Source organism: Ursus americanus, chromosome 2 (genome assembly GCF_024610735.1).
Source record: "Ursus americanus isolate L20-20 chromosome 2, mUrsAme1.1.p, whole genome shotgun sequence".
NCBI lineage: Eukaryota > Metazoa > Chordata > Mammalia > Carnivora > Ursidae > Ursus > Ursus americanus.
In genome coordinates this window covers 9,786,584-9,806,383 of record NC_142128.1, presented here as the reverse complement: position 1 = coordinate 9,806,383, position 19,800 = coordinate 9,786,584, and the positions used below count along the sequence as shown (strand labels likewise).

The 19,800-nt window shown below is 60.7% G+C and overlaps 1 protein-coding gene across 2 annotated transcripts; it reads left to right on the top strand.

Moving 5' to 3' along the window:
- The first annotated feature begins 3,111 nt into the window (after positions 1 to 3,111).
- Positions 3,112 to 19,572, top strand: STX1A (syntaxin 1A). Of its 2 annotated transcripts, none has more exons than XR_006777546.2 (10): positions 3,112 to 3,175; positions 11,090 to 11,167; positions 11,374 to 11,473; positions 14,122 to 14,196; positions 14,931 to 15,004; positions 15,101 to 15,209; positions 15,298 to 15,371; positions 16,125 to 16,262; positions 17,712 to 17,886; positions 18,199 to 19,572. XR_006777546.2 is itself a non-coding variant. In XM_045786191.2 (10 exons), the coding sequence occupies exons 1-10, from the start codon at positions 3,146 to 3,148 to the stop codon at positions 18,274 to 18,276; spliced, it is 867 nt and encodes a 288-aa protein (XP_045642147.1). In that variant the 5' UTR covers positions 3,112 to 3,145; the 3' UTR covers positions 18,277 to 19,572. The 2 variants fall into 2 exon arrangements, 1 of the variants encoding a protein (XP_045642147.1); XM_045786191.2 differs by having other exon boundaries at positions 17,776 to 17,886.
- The last annotated feature ends 228 nt before the right edge of the window (positions 19,573 to 19,800 follow it).

Here is a 19,800-nt window from a genome sequence, read left to right as displayed (position 1 = left end):
GCTTGCATCCCAGTCGGAGTAAAAGCCAAAGGAAGCGGTCACTTACAAGGCTCCTCCCCTCAACTCCTCCCCCTTCTCTGACCTCACCTCCTTTAAGGTCTTCCTTACCCACTAGGCTCCAGGCATCCACGCCTCCTTGCTGTTTCTCTAAGTGCTAGGCATGCTCCCTGCTCATGGTCTAGTACTTGATGTTCCCTCTTCCCAGAATGCTCTCCCCCCAGAGACCTACATGACTCACTCTCTCCCCTCCTTCAGATATTCGCTCAAATGCCACCTTCTCGTGACGCCTGGCTGGCCTAGTCGGTGGGGTGTGCGGCTCTTGATCTCCAGGTTGTGGATTTGAGCCCCACGTTGGGTATAGAGATTAGTTGAAAAAAAAAATCTTAAAAAGAATGCCACCTTCTCAGCAACGCCCTCTTTGACCATCAAATTTAAAATTGGAAACCTATGGGTGCCTGGGTGGCTCAGGCGGTTTCGTGCCAACTCTTGATTTCGGCTCAGGTCATGATCTCAGGGTCCTGGGACGGAGCCCCGGGTCGGGCTCCCTGTTCAGTGGGCAGTCTGCTTGAGGATTCTCTCTCTCCCTCTCTCTCTGCCCCTCCCCCTGCTCACACATGCTCACTTTCTCTCTCTAATAAATAAATAAATCTTTAAAAATAAAATTGGAAACCCACCTCAAACCCAGCACCCCCCACCCCTACTTCCCTACTTTGTCTTCTCCATATCATATTATCATCAGCATGGTTATTAGTTGTTTGTTTATCGTCTCTCTCCCCTCCTAGACATAGACTCCATGAAGGCAAGGACTTTTGTCTCTCTTGTTTGCTGCCACGTCTCCAAGATCTAGAAAGTCAGGGCACAGAAGATGACCAGTTAACTTTTTTTTTTTTTTAAGTAGGCTCTGTGCCTGGCATGGAGCCCAATGTGGGGTTTGAACTCACCAACCTGAGATTAAGACCTGAGCTGAGATTAAGAGTTGGACACTTAGGGGCGCCTGGGTGGCACAGCGGTTAAGCGTCTGCCTTCGGCTCAGGGCGTGATCCCGGTGTTGTGGGATCGAGCCCCACATCAGGCTCCTCTGCTATGAGCCTGCTTCTTCCTCTCCCACTCCCCCTGTTTGTGTTCCCCCTCTCGCTGGCTGTCTCTATCTCTGTCAAATAAATAAAATCTTTAAAAAAAAAAAAAAGGAGTTGGACACTTAAACAACCGAGCCACTCAGGTACCCCAGCTCAGTTAATTTTTGATTCTTGGAATGAAAGTCTGATCCTTGATTCCCTCCCCCTTGTCTGCACAGTAAAGTTCAACATTCAAGAGGGGCCTCCCTCTATGGCTTCATATCTTATCCATGCACACCTGCATGCCACCGCAAGCTCCGAGGTTCTCCAAACACCCAGCCTCACCCCACTGTCTGGCTATAGCTCCACCACTCCCTGCTGCAATCCCATCCTCTGGGAAGCCACCCAAAATCCCTCCCCTACTGAAACCATGTCTGTCTCTCCCACTACATCACATCTTAAGTGCAAAACACTGGCTCGAGCACGGTTTCCTAGGTTTCAATGTTTGATAATTGAATGAATGATCGAATGAGGGGAAGACCTCTAACAGAAAAGCAGAATATAAGGTGAAAGGCACACATCCATTCTTTATTCATTCTTCATGCTACCATTTAATATGTACGTTAATAAGTGATGTTTGGTGTGTGTGTCTCCCCCTCCTGCCCTCTTTCCACAGGGCCAGACACTGGGCTCTGGGGGGTGCACCCATGACCCACCCCACCATTCACCCTGCACACAGGAAAGCACTTTGGACCAAGAGTCAGGCAGCACCTTGCTGCCATCTGTTCCCTGTAACCCTGGGCAAGTCCCTCTAGCAGGTGATTCCTGGTTTTGCATCTGTCAAATAGGGGACACCACCAAAGCTTACTTTGTGGGATGCTCAAGGTTGAGGTCTGGACAGCTGGAAAGGGTGTGGCTGCCTCTGATGCCAGGCCACATCTAAGCTAGTCAGTCTCTGGCCAGATTTCCAAGGAAAGAGAGATGGCTGGAACAGTGTCTCTAGCCCGTCTGCCAGCCAGCGAACCTGTGCCCACAGTCTGGGAGAAGTGCCAAGCTCAGACACTCTGGGCAGCAGGGGGGTGGCCCAGCTCCAGAACAACACCTTGGCAGCCCTGGGGAAAGGAAGAGGGAGTGCTTGGCTTGAGGTCAAGAGGGTCTGGGCCAGGGCACAGAGGGGACAGCTGGGGGGTGGGGGGTTATGTGGCTGCTGTCTCAACAAGATGCTGGCAGGGATTAGAAAAGGAGCATCTGCTACTGACTAGCCCCTACCTACCACCCCTCTACATACCGTTAAGATCTTTCCATTAGTGCCACAGTGAGCTGGGCCCCAGGCTTAGCTGACCCCTGTATAGAGAAATATAGGATCTCAGGCCTGGGGCTGGGACTCGGTTGGGTTTGTAGAGAAAGGGGCAGGAGAGCAGCAGGCTTTAGCTTAGACTGCCCTTCCTCAAAGATAGAAGGGTTCCTGCAGTCCGCTGGGAGTGGAAACTAAAGGAAAAGGGGTGGTCACCCAGCATCAGACCAGTGAACTGAGAAATCCCCGGGAAAGAGGGGCCAGAGTGTGAGTCTGGATGAGGTATTGGGGGAAAGTGGGAAGGGTAGGGGCTCAGAGGCTGGAACTCTGGAGGAGGTTTTTGGCTGGAGGAGGTTTTTGGAGGGGAGTGCCAGAGGTTCCAAGGCCATACAATCTAGGGGTTTCTGACCTGCAGCAAATCCCCAGGGACGTGAGGAGCTCTGGGGGTGAATAAAGGTCCAGGGTCCAGAACGAGGGCGGGGCTGCTGGGCGGCTGAAGGCAGGGAGGGAGCGGGGGCTCTGGGGCCCCATCCCAGGCAGGGATCACGCGGCGTGGGGCACGCGGGGGCACGGGGTCCCAAGGCTCCGACCCCACTCCGTCGGCCCCGGGCCGGCGGGGCGGGCGCGGGGGCCGGGGCGGGGCCGGGGCCGGGGGCTGGGCGGGGCCGGGCTGGGGGCTGGGCCGGGGTCCCGGGGGCCGGGGCGGGGCCGGGCTGGCGCTGCGCAGCCGCGGGGCGGCCGCCGCGCATGCGGGGCTCACACGGCTGCAGCCGGCGCCGCTGCCACTCCCGGGAGCATGAAGGACCGAACCCAGGAGCTCCGTACGGTGAGTCCGGTCCCCGCGCGCCGCCGCTCGCCGCTCGCCGCCCGCCCCCCGCGCGCCGGCCGCTGCGCGCCCGGCCTCGGCGGTCACCCGGCAACAGCACCTGCGTCCCCGGCCGGGCGGCAGGGAGAGGTGCGGAGCCCGGGACCCCGACCCGCCTCCGGGTCCCGCCCCTCGGACCTGCTCGGGGTCACGGGCTCGCGTGAGCTCGGCGCAGTGGGCTGGCGGGCTGGCGGCCGGAGCCCGGGGTCCTGGATAAACTTTTCGGCGCCCTCTTGTTTTGGGGGGTCGGAGGGCTATTATCGGATACCGGTGGCGGGACGGAAGGCTGACCTCTCCCGCGGCCCGGAGCAGGTCCCGTCTCTGTCCCCCCACTGTGCCTCATCACTGACCCTCCTGGCCCCCCCGCACGGGTGTGACAGACGGCGGGACCGCAGTGGGAAGGGGCCGGGGGCGGTCCCCTGCCCAGAGCCCAGCTGCGGGGCGCGTTGCGGAAACCGGGCCGCCGGGTGGGGCCGGGCTCCTCGGGCGGGCGCTGTCCCGTGGGGCACCCCGCCGCCTCCGTCACCTGTGGCTCCCATCACCTGTGGCTCCGCACCCCCGGCGCGCTCGGGGTCTGCTGCCCGCCCCGGTCCCAGAGGGGTCAGATTCGCCCCCAGTCCACCTTCCTGGCTTCCGGGCAGCCCCGGCCGGCGGCATTTTCAGACCCTTCCGGGTTCCTGCTCCGATTCCAACCTGAACCTATTTTTCCACCTGTGTCTTGGAGGTCCCCGGGGTGTGGCTCCTGGGGCGGGGTTTTGGGGGGAGTAAGAGGATGCGCAAAGGGTCTGACCAGAGCCCACCCTCTCCTAGCCCTGACTGAGACCCCTGCTGCCTGCTCCTCATTTACCCCAACCCCCCCCCCACGCCGTCTCCCCTGGACTCTGACATTGACCAGGACATTCTCACCTCTGCCCTTGGAGATGGCAAACCTGGGGGCATGTGGAGGTAGTGAAGGAAATGAAGCCTGCCTGTGGGGAGGGGGCATCAGGGCTCTAGACCAGGATGACTCTTGTCTAGTCCCCTAGCTGACCACCTTGCTGTCTGGCAGGTGCCCTGCCCACAGTGCTGATCTGCCAGCTCACTGGCTCCTCAGAGCCCTCCCCTTGCTACCCCACTTGGAGCCAGAGACCGAGGTCCTCTTATATGGAAAGTTTCAAGTGTAGTTTGGCCTTTTGACCCCCTGGTTTGACCTGTCTGTCCAGAGGCTCCCTGCGTTTGTGCCCCGTCTCCCCCATTATACCAGTCTTGTCTCCTGGGCAGTCCGGAGCTGGGACCTGTACTCTCCTGTCTCCATCTCCCCCCTTCCTCTGGCTACCAGCCCCCACCTTCCCAACAGACCTTTTATTCCTGGCCAAATGCCCAGCCCCCAGGGTAAACCTCAGGAGGTTTCAGAGGAAGAAGATGGTCCCTCATGTCATATATGATGTCTAAACACTTCCCCCGCCAGCCTTTGCGGTTGCCCTCAAGCTTCCTGTGCTATGTTGAGTCAGAAAGAATGTTATCTCGGCATGAATGGCCGTGTGGTGCATTTACTGATGTTTGGGTGCCTGGTGGGTCAGACGAGAGTGTATAAGGGAACCAAGTGGTCAGGGGAACACAGTCCTTTACATGTGACAGGGTTTCTGGCACATCAGGCTTCATCCCCTCTGTTAAAGGGGAAACTGAGGCACAAGAGAGCAAATGGCATGCCTGGTAGCTCAAAAGGGATGGTAGAAAGGGGCTTTGTTCCAAAGACAGTCAGGTTGAGGCCTGGCTGGGACTGGGGGACCAAGTGGAGGGCTTGGGTTGTAGGGAGCTTGAACCCAAGCCTTTTGCTCTGTTGTGTGTCTCTGTGACCCCTCACCCCCACCCCCCACACACATAACCACTAGCCATGGTGGTCCCTTAGATGGTGAGGCCTGGCTTCTTTGTGGATTCGCTGAGGCCTTCTCTCTAGACCCCACCCCGCAGGCATTCAGAACCCACAGAGGCTGCTGTGCTCATTGCTGGATGGCCCTGCCCACTGGGGGTTTCTTGCAGCCTGCAGGAGCCCACAGTGTTGGGGGGGACAGATAGTCTTGCGGGGGGGCTGTCATTCCCACAACTCTCCCTCTGGGCCTTGGGTTCCCACCTATAAAAGTAGAGATAAGAAAACCTAGAGCCCAGTTTCTCAGGTCAAGGGGTGGTCACCTGAGTCTGACTCCATATTTAGGGGAGACCTTGAACCTCAGGAGTCAGAATTCTCAGAGATCAGAATCCCCAGGGACCAAGAGGCCAGTACTGGCTGGGCTGGACAGAGGTGGTGCTTGGGGCAGTGCCTTGCACCTCCCCCCTCCTTCCTCCCCCCTCCCCCCTCCCCCCTCCTTCCATTTCCACCCAGCGCCACCACATTTGGAAGGAAGGCAAAGGGAGCTTATTTATAAAAGTCACACTTGGGGAAGGAGCTGGCGCGTTTCCTCAGCGCTCTGCAGGCCAGGCTCGGCCCTCCAGCCTTCCCCAGCTCCCACTCCTCATGCCACTGAGCCTCCAGGTGCACAGATGGAGTGAAGGGATCGTCCGGGGCCCTCGGAGCTCAGAAGCGCAACCCAGGGGCCTCAGAGGGGCAAAAACTGGCCCAGGGTCACAGAACCAGAGAGACTTAGGGCAAGGTGCCCCTGGGCAGCCCCACCTGGCATGTCACTGCCTCCTTCCCCCACCATTCAGAGGCCTCCCTGGTTTTCTTTCTGAGAACTTCTTGGAGCTGAACCTCCCTTCCCTGGGCCCAGGAGGGTGTTTATCTCTGTGCTGAGCCACAGGCAGGACAGGGGCCTGCTGCGGGAGCCAGAAAACAGAGAGGAGGGAGCGTTCAGGCCGCCGAACCCTGGAAGAAGGGAACCTGGGGTGGCCCAGAAGGGGTTGGATAGAAATGGGAGGAGGGAAGGTGGTCCAAAAGGAGGGACCCGCGTGAGTAAAGGCAGAGAGGTTGGAATGCCTAGCCAGGAGAGAATGGTGGGTGGTCTGATGGCTGCTCATTGGAGCAGCCGGGGCAAGTCTTGGTGGGGAAGCCCAGTGCGCCCCTGTGCCCCCCCATTCCCCTTTTCACTCCATTGCTGGGAAGAGGCTGGGTTCTTGCCTTAACCTCTCTGTGCCCATTTCATCCATACAGTGCAGCTGGCTGGATCCGCCTTACAGAGTAGAAGAATGGGGATATAAGAGTAGGCCTCCTTCCCTCCCCTTACCTCCTTGGGGTTTCCCAGAAGAAACAGTGGGTTTGGACACATTGTCACCTGGGGTGCAGCCGGAATGACCTTTAGGTACGATCTAGTCCAACCTCCTCTTTCACAAGTTGGAAAACTGAGGTCTGGAAAGGGCCAGGGGTTTATCTAAGGTCACGTGGTGTGTTGGGGTGGGGGAGTGCTGGGGCTGAAGCCTGCTGCTCTCCACAGGCTGAGGCTGCCTCCTGGAGCTGCCCTGGGGCTCTGGTCAGGGGCAGGGATCTGGAGGTGAAGGGCATACATCGGATGGGAAGAAGGTGAAGGGGTCAGATGAGGGTGGAGGGGAGGCCCTCTTTCCTGGAGACCCAGTTTGGCCTCACATACCCCTGACTCAGCTCTGGGTCTCTCTGCTCTAGTGGTATTGACTTTGATTCGTCATTAAAAACAAGAAGGGGGAAAAAAATAGCCCTTGAGGCAGACAGCAGCCAATTCCTGCTCAGGAGGAATGAATCAACCCTGCTGGCTGGCCTCCTGCCATCCATCCCCGGGGGCCCGGCCTGGAGGCTGCCCGGCCTCCGAGCCTCTTGGAGGAATCACACTTCTGTTTCCAGGAAGATATCCTGGAATCCTGGAGCCTCTGCCAGGAGAGACCACCAGGGCTCTCTGGCCTCTTCTGGAAGCTTAGGGCTTCTGGCCAGGGCAGCCTTCATTCCGGATGGCTTGGGCCAGAGGCCTAATGAGGCCAGAGCCTGTAAGAGGAGTAAGATCAGACCACTGGTTCTCAACTGTGGAGTGGGAGCTTTGTATAAACTTAGCCTTACCAGCCCCAAACCCCTAAATTCGGATTTGGTCTCTGGGTTAGAACCCTGGAAGCGGGTTTTTGGGTTTTTTTTTTTAAGCCTTCCAAGGGATCACAGTGCTGAAACAGGGCTAAAAACCACCGAAAGATGAGCAAGAAACACCACAAGTCAAATGTTGGATGGATGTGAGAGGAAGAGGAGGAAAGTAGATGCACCCTGGTTTCTGATTTGGGGGGCTTTTGGGAATGAGGGGTTTCAGAGGAGGGACTCAGGAGGACGAGGCAGAACCTAGTTTGGGCCAGGTGGCAGGTCAGGTGCTCACATGAGGCCTGAGTGGGCTTATCCTGAGGATGTTTGCCACTTCCAGCTTGCAACCACCGCAGACTCTAGCTGCCACCTCAGGTCCCCAGACCAGTCCAGCCCTCTTTCTGGAGCTGCGATTGTCACTCTCAGAGTGACAGGTTGGCAGGTTTCCAAGGGAGCTGGGGCCCTCGTGATTCTAAACTATCTGGGTGCTCCCTTTGTGCATGTCGGTGATGCCCACCCTGACCATCCCGGGACACGAGGAGACACCAGCCTAGTTCCTACTTCCTTTTGGGTCAGGAGTGTGTCTGGGTTTGGGGCTTGTCATTTATTTAGTGTCCAGTGAAACCTGATTGGGGTCGTAGTTAACCTGGAGGATGTCTCTAGAAAGGTGCCACAGGGTTCTGGCCTAGATATGGATGAGGTTGCAGGGGGCCTCAGAGTCATGAGCCACCAGATTCCCACAAAGTGGAACAAGGATCAGAACAAACGAAGAAATTAGGCAAAAAATAGTCCTTCACTTGAGCCTAAAATCCGATCAAGTAGACAGTGGTGGGGAAGGGCTTGGGGCTTTTCTGGGCAGGAAGTGCTATATGATCACTTATACTGATATCTGGTTGCATTAACAAAGGTAGACCACGTGAAAGGAGGGAGGGGATGGGTCAGCTCTTTGGTACCACTTAGACCACAATCAATAGCAGATTCAGTTTGTATCATGTGCCACAGAAGAAGATAGAGGCTGAACCAAACAAGTCTGGGGCAGGGGTTGCATCTTAGAGCTCTGGGAGGGATCTGAGGGAAAGGGAATGGTCAACTTGAGGAGAAAAACCCAGGGAAGGTGTGGACGCTGCCTTCAGCTCTCTGGCAAGGCCAGCCCAGGGAAAGGGCACCAACAGGTTCGTTATGGCTTAGGGCCACAGGAAAGGGACAAGTGGGGGAGAGCTGCCTGTGAAAGCTAGTGAGCTCTCCATCACAGGAGGTATGCAAGCTGAGGCTGGCAGCTGAGGCCAAGGTGACTTTTCGGGTCCCTTAGGGCCTGAGAGCGTGTGGCTGTGGTTCCAGTAGAGATGTGAATAGTGTGTGTGGGGGACCAAGGGGCAAGATACTGACCGGGGGGAAGGCTTCTGAAAGGAGGTAGCATCTGAGGATGAGGGGGATGTCCGCTTCGTGGAATCAGCATTCCAGGCTGAGGGCACTGCATGGGGCAAGGGAAGACAGCAGGTGGGTCGTGGAGGCAGGGAGGTGGCTTAGGTGGGGTGTGCCAGGGTCCAGTTTCAGGCTGCGGCAGTGAAGTGACAAGGGGCAGTGGGTGGAATGTCATGAGGAGGAAGAAGAGCCAGGACTCGGTAAGGAAGGGGTCCCCACGGAGAATGTCCTCAGGGTTTTGCTTGGAATGACCCCTGATGTCACCGAGGCTGTGAAGTCAGGCCCTTAGCCCTCCAGTTGGCTTTGGGGCCAATCCGAGTGCCACCTTCGGGGTGGACCCCAGCCTGGGAGCCCAGTCCGGCCCTGGCCCCAGGTGTCGCCTTCCTCAGCTCTGCCCTCATGGCCGGAGGGCCGGGAGGAGAGCGTGGACATCCTTCCCGCCAACCTTGTGTTGGAGAAACTCCCTGACTGCAGCCGTCAGTTTTCTGGGGAGGCTGTGGAGGGAGCAGGTCGGAGCTGCTGGACGCTGGAGAAGATACGTCCTTGTTTTACAGATGGGCAAGCCGAGGCCCAGGGAGAGCAGCAGCCCAGATCCCAGGGGTCTCTGGCAACAGCTTTTGTCTCTGGAAACTCTGATGCCCTTGACTTTGGCCCTAGCCGGTCATTACTCTTCCTTGGAGGGGAGCTGGAAAATTCTCCTTCCGTCCTTTCCTGTCCATCCCTCTCTTTCTCTAGATGCCAAAAAGTCAGATAGGTAGGCCGCTGAAGGGCAGGAGCTCCTGGGGCCACCTCCCAATCTGGCAGGCTGTCCTGGAGGGGGACCTAGGCTCCTCCAGACTGCACGCTGCCTCAGTTTCCCTAAGGAGTGCTCCTCTAGCTTAGCTCCTGTGCCTGGCAAGGTTCACCAGTGTGGAAATGGCTCCTAGATTCTCTTTGTCTATAGGTGGGCTTGGCTGGGGGGAGGGGGCCACCTGGTAGCAGCCACAGGCACTTGTGGGAGCGAGGATTTATTTTAGCTGCTGGGGGAGGAGGTGTGATCTCTTGATGAGAGGGGCCTGTCAGAGCCGCCTCCATAAAGCTCCCAACCAACCCCCTCTGCTGTCTGGTCCCACTCTGGTAGGGCAGTGGGACCCCGAGAGCCCCAGGGGCACAGCCCCTTAACAGAACACGCTGTGCCTTCCCACCCTTTCTCAGCCTTCTGTCCCTGTAGCCAGGCGTCACCGTCCCCACTGCACACAGGAGCAAACAGACCCAGAGGGCACGTCCCTCAGCCAGCCTGTGTCTGTGCTGGGCACAGAACCTGGGTCCCTCTCCAGCAGGCTAGCTGGGCCCAGCCTGCTGGGTCCCCTAGCTTCACCATCCCTTGACCTCCACCTGCCCCTGTCCTCAGTTCTGACCCTGATGTAAGAGAGATGAAGGTGAAGGCCGGTGCCGAGCCTGCCCACGCCTCCTCCCCGTGGGGTGCTGAGACCTGAAGGGGTGTCACCAAGCCTGATAACCCCAGTCTGAGGGGCCGGTCGCAGCCTCGGTGTCCTGGCCTTGGCCGTGGAGAGGGACTTGCCCTTGCCCTTGCCCTCAGCGTGGGCTGCCCCTGGCGCCTCAAAGTGTATGCGGCAGACAGTGATGAGTGCGGGCAGCACACTGGCAAGTCCGAGGTGTAATTACTGCACCCTGTGATGGGGGTGGCTTTTGTCCAGCTGCTCCAGGGTGGCGGGGTGGGGCCTAGGGCGGGCCCCGGGCCAAGTGACATGACTGGCCTCTCAGGCTGGTTGGCCCAGCTCTGGGCCTGGAGGGAAAGAGGACCGAGGTCTGATGACGCGGGGAGAGCTGAATTTGCAGGGCTCCGCACTGGCAGCATCTCAGGCCTGCTGGAGGCGCTGGAGGCGCTGGGGGACGGCTTGTGTCTGAGCCAGCCTACCTTTCCGGAGGCAGGTGTGGGTGGCGCCCAGGTCTCCCACTCCCGGACCCCCCTGCCCCCAGAAAGGGAGCTTGGGAACTTTGGGCCCCATCCTAATTAAAACCATAGGGACCAGAAAGTAGAGAATGCTGGCTTCCAGGCAGCCTGTCCCAGGCAAGGTCCGTGAGTTGGGGCCACTGGCCAGGGAACCAAGGCTTTCCAGCTGCTTCCTAGGGTGAGGGGCATGCTGGGCGGACCCTGGTCCTGTGGGGAAGTGGCAGGCAGCTGGGCAGGGGAAGGAGTACATGGCCTAGGGGTAGAGAGTTGGCCCTGTCCCCAACTCGACAGGCAAGGCCTCTCATCTTATGCTGGGTCCCCAGGGGTCCTCCAGGTCTGACTGTGGCTGGGAGCTGAGGGCACAGCCAGACCTCGTGTCTGCCAAGAGGAGAGAGGGCAGTGGTCAGGGCCCCGGAGCTGAGCCCACGAGCCTGCTGTATATGGATGCTGGGCAGTGGGCCTACCACAGGTCTGCTCACATGTACATACCCTTGCGCAGGCCAAGGACAGCGACGATGATGATGATGTCACTGTCACCGTGGACCGGGACGGCTTCATGGATGAGTTCTTTGAACAGGTGGGAGCCAGCGAACCCCACGTCCCCGAATACATGGGCAGACCTTAGGGGGGGACCCACATCACACCCCCACCCTCACCCCCACCCCCATCCGAAGCCTGGTCCAGCCTGTCCCTGAGCCTGACCGCCAGCCCCAGTCTGACCCAGCCCCGGGCCCATGAGCGCCCTCCCCGGTCCGCTCCCGACCGCCCGGCCTCGGTGCGCAGGTGGAGGAGATCCGCGGCTTCATTGACAAGATCTCGGAGAACGTGGAGGAGGTGAAACGGAAGCACAGCGCCATCCTGGCCTCCCCCAACCCTGACGAGAGTGAGTGTGTGCGCGATGGAGGGGCGGCCTCCAGGCCTCCTGGAAGGCGCTGCTGCCGGGGCGGGGCTCCTGGATCCCCAGCACCCTCACTGTGGGTCAGCTGAGGGGTGCCTGGGCCTGGCCAGGGTGGGAAGGGCTCCGTGGAAAGCTTTGGGGAACACAGCTGGCCCAGGCCTGGGTGGGGTTCAGTGCACCCGGCTCTCACGCAGGCCCGCGTGGAGTGGGGCACCGTCCTGGGCCCAGCCCCGCCCCCTCCAGGTAAGCTGGGTGGGTGGGTGCTGCCCAACTCCAAAGGAAGCCTCTCCGCCCAGCCCCTCCCTTTCCCGAGCCTCCCGGGGGAGCAGATGGCAGCGCTGAGCCTCAGCGCTGTGGGAGGGCAAGCCGGCCAAGCAGGAGGAGCTTCCGGAAAGAGCGAGCAGCCCTGGCACCTGGCCACTGGTACCCCCGGAGCCGGGCCTTCTCAGGGCTCCAGGAAGTCACCCTCTCCCTCCGCGCAGGGAGCCTCTGTGTGTCTGCATTCCACTCCGTCTGCAGACAAGCCCCCCTGACCCTTCTGTCACCATTCCTGGCAAGGTGTTGATGACTGCCCTGCCCTGTGGCAGGCTGACAGAGCACAGGCCTGAGATTCCTTCCCCTCAGCCCCGGGGAGTCAGTGCCAGCACGGGGGCCTGGGCCTGTGACCTGGGCATGTGCACACCGCTCCTGCTGGCTCACCTCCTTGCCCGCCTCTCCAGCCCCTTCGAAAGGCATCAGCCCAGGGGACCCCAAGATCGCATGGGTTTGCGTGTGGCCTCCAGCTGTGCCTCCCCGGCCCCCGGGCCCCGTCCACAGGCATCCTCAAGCCCCCAGAAGAAATCTCTCCACAGCCCCTACAGTGCGCTGGAACCCGAGGCCAGGGCCAGGCCGAACGAGCCCAGGGCCGGGCCCTTGGAACGCAAAACAAGTCTGCTGGGAGCCGGGAGACTGTCCCAGGAATGGGTGGGAAGGAGAGAGGGCTACACAAGGCAGGGCCCACGTTCAGTGTGGCCACCGTGTGTGCCCCTCTCCCTAGAGATTGGTCTCGGGTAGCAGCATGTGACGTCATAGGTCTTCACGCGCATGGGTGTCTGAGTCCATGTGTCTGCATGTGGGTCCCTCCTGCTGTCGGTCAGAGGGGGCCGACTGGGCGAACAGTACTGGAAAGAGCTGAGGCACTCCCCTGCTGCCAGACGGGGCAAGCGTGGGGCAGCGGAGACACCAGTTCCTTTCTCTCGGCTCCGTTGTCCCACCTTCCACGCGAGGTCTCCCCATGTCATAGAGTCAGTAGCGACCCATTCCGAATTGCCGAGAGCCAAGCAGTCAGGACCGGCTGGCGGGCACTGATGTGGGGAGGGAGCTCCTCAGTAAGGGTTCTAGAGCAGAGGGAGCAGTTTCCGAGGAGTCACTGGGAAAGATGGCAGCGAGCGGAGGGCTTTCCTGGGCCGAGGCCTCCTCTGCCTCCCCTGGGGGCTGCCATCCGGGCTGGGCTATTTTGGGTCTGAGCAAAAGAGGCAGAGACGTCAGAGCAGCTGGTAACCAAGTTTCCTTTGTTCGTATGAATGAGGCGCCCTCCTCCGCTCCTCGAAGCCCCCCACCTCTCGATCCACTTAGTAGCCCCCCCCTACCATCAGCTGCTGGAAATGCCCCTCCCAGCCCCCTCTAGGAGAGGCCCAGCCCCAGAGGAAAGCAGACAGTGGGTAAGAAAGGCTCAGCCAGGAGCTCAGTCCTGGTTTCTGCAGGAAGTAGAGTCCGGGGGTTGCCCTGAGGCTGGGGCGCTGTCAGGAGCCACCGCTCCAACCAGTACCCTGCGGGAAGCGGCCACCATGCCCCACTTGGCCAGTCAACCCCTCGATGGGGGCGGAGCGAGCTGGGTACCCCCGTGGTCTCTGCTGGCATTAGAGAGATGGTTCCAGTTGGAACAAGGGCCAGAAACACTAGGCTGTGGCCTTCCCCCAGCCTCACCGTCACAGCACCAATCACCTGCTGGTCCGAGGCCAGCTGTGTGCTGGGGGCGCACCTCTCTGAACCTCTTCTCCATCAGCTCCCTTCCAGGCCAGGTGTCTCATGCCCCTGTGCACCCACGGGGCACGCAGCGGCTGGCCTCCGCGGAGCTCAGTACCTGGGAAGGGGGGCCTCCAGAGCACAAGGTCTCCCCCACCCATGGTGCTCTGTGGAGGGGGGCTGGCTTCAGCCTCCCTGGCCCCCGGCTCTGCCACCCCGTTGGCTGGATGTCTGTCCCCCCCAGGGCTACCAGGTGACTCTAGGTGAGCCCGCACCCCCCACATTCGACTCAGGCAAGCACCGAGTAAATGCTCCCTGGGGCCAAGTCCAGCGTTGCCGGCTGCTCGCAGCAATTTCTGCCTTAAATTTAGACCCATCTGTTATCTGCAGGGGGTGGGAGAGCCAGCGAGCAGGAAAGGAGGCTCCTTGCAAGGCAGCACCAGAGGGGGTGAGGCTGCAGCTGCTGTGGCCCCGGCCCAGGACTGCGGGGGCAGGCTGAGCCTTAGCCAGGGGCAGGGGGAGCACTGGGGACCCCGCGACTGGGCCCCCTGGCACCAGAGGCTGACCCTGACCGTCAGGCAGTGGGCAGAGCCCTGGGTGTCTACCCTCTACCCCTTCCGCTTCCCCAGAGACGAAGGAGGAGCTGGAGGAGCTCATGTCTGACATAAAGAAGACCGCAAACAAAGTTCGCTCCAAGTTGAAGAGTGAGTCTGGGCGCCATCCGGGCCTTGTCTGGGAGGTGGGGGGCACTTGGGCCCACTTCCTCCGCCTACCGTGGCTCTCACCAACGCCGAGGGGAACACTGGATCTTGCTTTCCTCTATGAGGGTGCCGTCACGTGCCCGTTCTCTCAGCCGCTAGCTGGCAAGGCTTGTTCGGGCCAGGCGTGGGGCTGGGCCTCGGGACAGCCGCCTGAGGCTTCGGTGAGGGGGTGCTCCACCCTGGGAATTGTCCCCTGCTTCAGCTAACGAGGGTTCAGGGGCTGGCCAGCACCACCTGCTCCCACACACAAAGCCCGGTGCGTCTGCGTGAGTGCAGGGGTGCACGGGCCCGGGCGCTGTGGGCCCTCCTCCCCGGGGCATGGCCCCTTGTTGGGTGCACGGGCTTCCTGAGCAGAAGGTAGGGGGGGCCTGAGCCGCTAGGCCTAGTACACAGTAGGCGCTCACACACACACAGCTTGGTGTGTGCCTGAGGCCTCGCAGGTGGGTGTGCGTCTGTGCGCACGCCGACCCGCATGGTGCCCGGATGGGCCCCTGTCGGCCCCTCTGTCAGTGCCTGGAGCACCCTCTTCCTTGGCTTCCTGTGTGACCGCCCCCCACAGTCCGCACTAGACCCTCCCGGGGGAGCTCCAGAGCCAGCTCCTGGGTGTGTGGGTCCAAGAGGGAGGGGACAGTGGTGAGGAGAACAGGTGGTGGCTCGGCAGCTCTCCGTTCCCCCAGGCATCGAGCAGAGCATTGAGCAGGAGGAAGGCCTCAACCGCTCCTCCGCGGACCTAAGGATCCGAAAGACACAGGTGCTGCTGACGGGCCTCTGGGGTGGGCTGGCGGGCGCTGGAGCCCTGGGGCTCTGGAGCTGGGCCTGACACCTGCACCCCGTCTCGCACCCCCAGCACTCCACGCTGTCCCGCAAGTTTGTGGAGGTCATGTCCGAGTACAATGCCACACAGACGGACTACCGTGAGCGCTGCAAGGGCCGCATCCAAAGGCAGCTGGAGATCAGTGAGCTGGGGGGGGCCAGGGTGAGGGGTGGGAGTGGGGCTGAACCCCGCGTGAGGTGTGCAGGGCTCAGTGTGACCCCTGCTCGCAGCTGGCCGGACCACGACCAGTGAGGAGCTAGAGGACATGCTGGAGAGTGGAAACCCGGCCATCTTTGCTTCTGGGGTGAGTGTGAACCACTCCCCCAACCCCCACAGGGACCCCTGGTGTGTGTGCAAAGTGCTGGGGCCGGTCAGTCTTTGGACACAGCCACCTTGCGAGGCTGGTTTCAGAGAAAGCTGAGTCCCAGAGAGGAAAAGAGACCAGACTGTGGCCACAGAAATGTTAGTGGCACAGGTATTAAGACCCCTGTCTCCTGGTTCCTCTCAACTGGGTCCACTTCCTTGCTTCTCCTGTCCATTTGCCACTGGCCTCCTACCACCATCCTCAGGGCCTTGTTCCTCTCCTGGGAGACACGGTGCCCTTGGCCGTCTCTACATTCAAGCGATGCTTGAGCAGGGGGCTTCCTGAAGGCGGCGGCCCACAGTGTGGAAGGCAGCTAGGGGCTGTGGGTTTCAGGAGAGAAGAGACGGGTAGTTGCCCTCTCTGGGAGGCTGACCGGAAGGAGAGGAGAAGGGAGAAAGGCCATTCAAGGCCTGGGTCCTTGGGGGCCGTCAGTTTGGCCTCTGTACCATGCTGGCGAGCAGTGATTACGTGGTAGGCACAGGCGGCCCCACATGAACGCTGAGAAGTCCGTCCCCGAGAAACCTGGTAACAGCTAGTAAGAACCAAGCAGCAGGTGGGGGGAGTGCTATGGCTGAGGAGGGGGCCACCGCCCATCCCAGCTGCCTTCGCCCTTGGCCTGCCACCCTGGCCCAGGCCCCCCTCCCTGCCCCCTGCAGCAGGCTCGTGTCCCAGCCCACTGCTCCCGCCCCCTAGATCATCATGGACTCCAGCATCTCGAAGCAGGCTCTGAGCGAGATCGAGACGCGGCACAGCGAGATCATCAAGCTGGAGAACAGCATCCGCGAGCTGCACGACATGTTCATGGACATGGCCATGCTTGTGGAGAGCCAGGTAAGAGTCCAGGGCCCCACTGCCCTCCGCCCGCCCGGCCCCCAGCAGCACCCAGGCCTGCACTAACCCCTACCCTTTTTGCCTGACACGCTGCCCTGCCCGGGAGGGACCGAGTCTCCAGGTAACTAACCACCTGCCGTCGAAACTGCCTCCAGGGCCGGGCCCACCTGAAGGACCCCGTCCTCTGCATGGCTCTGCTACCAGGCTCCAGGCGCTGCATGGCTCTGCTAGGGCCTCCAGAACCCCAGGCCCTGCATGGCCCTCCACCCAGCCTTGTCCTGTGTAGTCACCAGCCGTTTGTCATGCGGGCACTGTGGACGGCCACTTTCTAGGCGCTGGAAGTATAGCAGTGACCAGGACAGCGGAGGGCCTGCGTCCTGGAGCTAATGTTGGGGGAGGGGGCAGAAGGGCAGCAGAAGGAAATGACAAATGGAATGTTCTCCAGTTGTGCCGGGTGCTCAGGAGACATTAGCAGGAGGCAGTGAGATAGAGCAGCGGTTCTACAACTTGAAAAGGGCCCAGGAATCACTTGGCGGGGGGCTTGGAGGTTTCCTGGTCCCCGTTCCCAGATATTGGTAGGTTGGAGTGGGTGTCTGTGAATTTGCATTTCTGACAGGTTCGAGGGGGAAGCTGATGCTGCTAGTCCCAAGCCAACACTTGGGGTAACACCGTAATAGCATCCCTGCAGTGGCCACTTTGGACAGGGGTGGTCAGGGAAGGCTTCCCTGAGGAGGTGCCATTTGAGCTCAGGAGACTTCCCAGAATGACTGAAGAGCAGGGCCAGCAGAGCCCAGCCTTGAGACTGGCAAGAGCCCAGCTCGCTCATAGAGGAGGTCGTGCAGCTGGAGCTCAGCGGGGGTGGTGAAGGTGATGCCGGGCTTCTGGATTCTTTTCTAGATCGGAGGGTCTGAAGCGTGGGTATGGTGTGAGCCGAGTTAGGAAGGTGGGAGGCCACGAGGAGGCTGCTGCCGTCATGGGCAGAGAGACCGTGGCGATCTGGACACCAGCAGGAGCAGGGACTTGGAGAGAGTGGTCATTTGTCACGGCACCACTGCTGGAGGGGGTGGTCTTGGGCAGTGTCCGAGCGGCCTCTGGGGGCTGCTGGGACCAGGTTACAGGGTCTAGAAGGGCTACAGGAGTAGGCAGGGATTCTTATATGTCAAAGACTGAAGACAGTCGGAGCTGGGTAGCACCACCATGCCCCCGAGGATGGAGCGGGACCCTGTCCAGAGCACCCACTCCTGCCCCTGCCTCCCTGCACCTCCTTCCCGGCCGGCTGCGTGCTCTGCATGGTCCCCACCCCTGTGGCTGAGACTGCATGGCCAGGTTCCTCCCCAGGACGGCCGCTCAGTGGGGACAGGAGGGAGCTGCCCCTGGGACCTGGCCTGAGGGGCACAGGTGAGAGGCTGTACCCCATCTCCTCACGCCCCCACTTTTCTCTGACCTCAGGGTGCTTTCCCAGAATCCTGTCCCGAGGGGGGCCCCCTGGAGCTCACGGGTGCTGGCCCTGCAGGGGGAGATGATTGACAGGATTGAGTACAACGTGGAACATTCGGTGGACTATGTGGAGAGGGCCGTGTCTGACACCAAGAAGGCCGTCAAGTACCAGAGCAAGGCGCGCCGGGTCAGTAGCCGCCCTCTGCCCATTAGAGCCCTGGGGACCACCGCATATCCCTCCCCACTCTGCCTTGACCCCTTCTCCGGGCTCTGACTGGGCCCTCACCCCGAGGCCTTCAGCTCCCCGCTGTCACTGCCTCCCTGGGTGCCTTCCAGGCTGTCCCCTCCCCAGTGCTGATGCTGGTTCTGTCCCCCAGACCCCCAGCCCCGCTTAGGGGCCCCTCTGCTTGTGTGCCCCGCCCCTCCGAGCCCTGCCCCAGCCCGCAGCCTCCTGCCCCGTCTGAGCCCGCTCCTCCTTGCCTCCCTGCCTCCCCTGCAGAAGAAGATCATGATCATCGTCTGCTGTGTGGTCCTGGGCGTTGTCATCGCCTCCACGTTTGGAGGCATCTTCGGATAGAAGCCACCCCAGCCGCCACTCCACTCGGGACGGTCTGCCCTCAGGAGGCCCCCTGGCTGCTGCTGCCTTCCGGCTCGGAGCCCCTCCCTTCCCACGCGGTACCGCTCCTTTCTCCGCCGTAGGGCCCTCCACACCCACCCTGCCCTGAGCCGTCGTGTGCATGATCTCTGTGACCGTGTGTGTCTGTACCGAGGAGCCAGCGGGGTGGGGCAGGTCAGCAAGGAACAGACTCAGGCCCTGGCCCTTCCCAGGTAGCGCTGCCCAGGGTAGCCACGCTCCCCTCCCCCCACCTCCCATAATTCCACTCCAGCCTGGGGTCTGCCCTCTCCCGGGACCAGAGCTCTCTCTGGACCCCAACCTTGCCTCCTCCTGACTGGCCCATCCGCCCTGACCTCTGTCCTCTCCAGCTGTCCCCCTAAGCCGAGCCCCTGAAGGGGTGGGGACCAGCTGGCCACATGGTGCTGCTTTTCAGGTTAGGGGAGGGGTGGCCCTGAGAGACAGCCCAGCTCTAAGCCTCTAACAGCTGATCACTGCCAGGGAGGCTCAGGGTGCCGTGGCCAGGTGGCTTCTGGCTGTGTCAAGACCAGGCTCCCTCCCCTGCCTAGGGGCAGAGTCCAGCAGGTCTTGGCTGCCTCATCCTCCCTTCCCACACATTCCTACAGCCCCAGGAGCAACCTCTCTGGGTTATGCCTGACCCCAGGTAACATTCTACAAGAGGCCGTCTGGCACCTGCTTTCCAGCCACCCTGCGAGCTAGGGGGGCCGTCGGGCCTCGGCCATAGCCGAAGCCCACACCCTGGGCCTGTCACCCTCCCTGGCAGGCCTCAGGTTCTCAAGCCATCGCGTGTTGCATGTTTGGGACAGTGGTCCCTGCTCTCTTGTGCTCTGGGAAGTCAGACACCACTTCAGGCCTGCAATCGCGTCCTGCCCTTGCTGTTCCCCCACTGACGTGCCACGTGGGTGTCTGGTGTCTGGGATGCAGTATTCAGCAGCCAGCCAGGGAGGAGTCCCTCCCTCCTTCCCATCTCGGGGCTTCTCAAGTCAGAAACGTGCCCCCACCCAAGACCCCTCTTCCTCGTTGACAGGCTAGGAGTGTGCATGCGAGTGCATGCAGTAGGGGATGGGGCCACGTCTGTGCCCCGCCTTCCCTCAGCTCTGCTCCTGCCCAGTGACCGTGACCACTGTCCGTGTTGCCTTCTTAACAGCGACTTCCCTCCCCCCCCTTCACCAAAGGTCTTGGTACAGCCAGCTGCCCATTTTGTGAAATTTTTATGTAGAATAAACATTTGTATCTGTACCATGCCTCTGCTCTAGATTTCTTACTGTCACTCTGTCACAGGCTTAGAACTTGGGGGTCAGTGTGCATATAGCACGACAGGAAGGAGAGACTGCCTCAGCCTTCAAGCTCCAGGCCCCCTGGCCCCTCCACCCCAGCCTGAACATCTCTCCCCTCCTTGCTTGAAGCCTGATGCCTGTTCTGTACTGTGGCCCATAGCTGTCCCCTCCTCCCACTATTCTCAGAAGT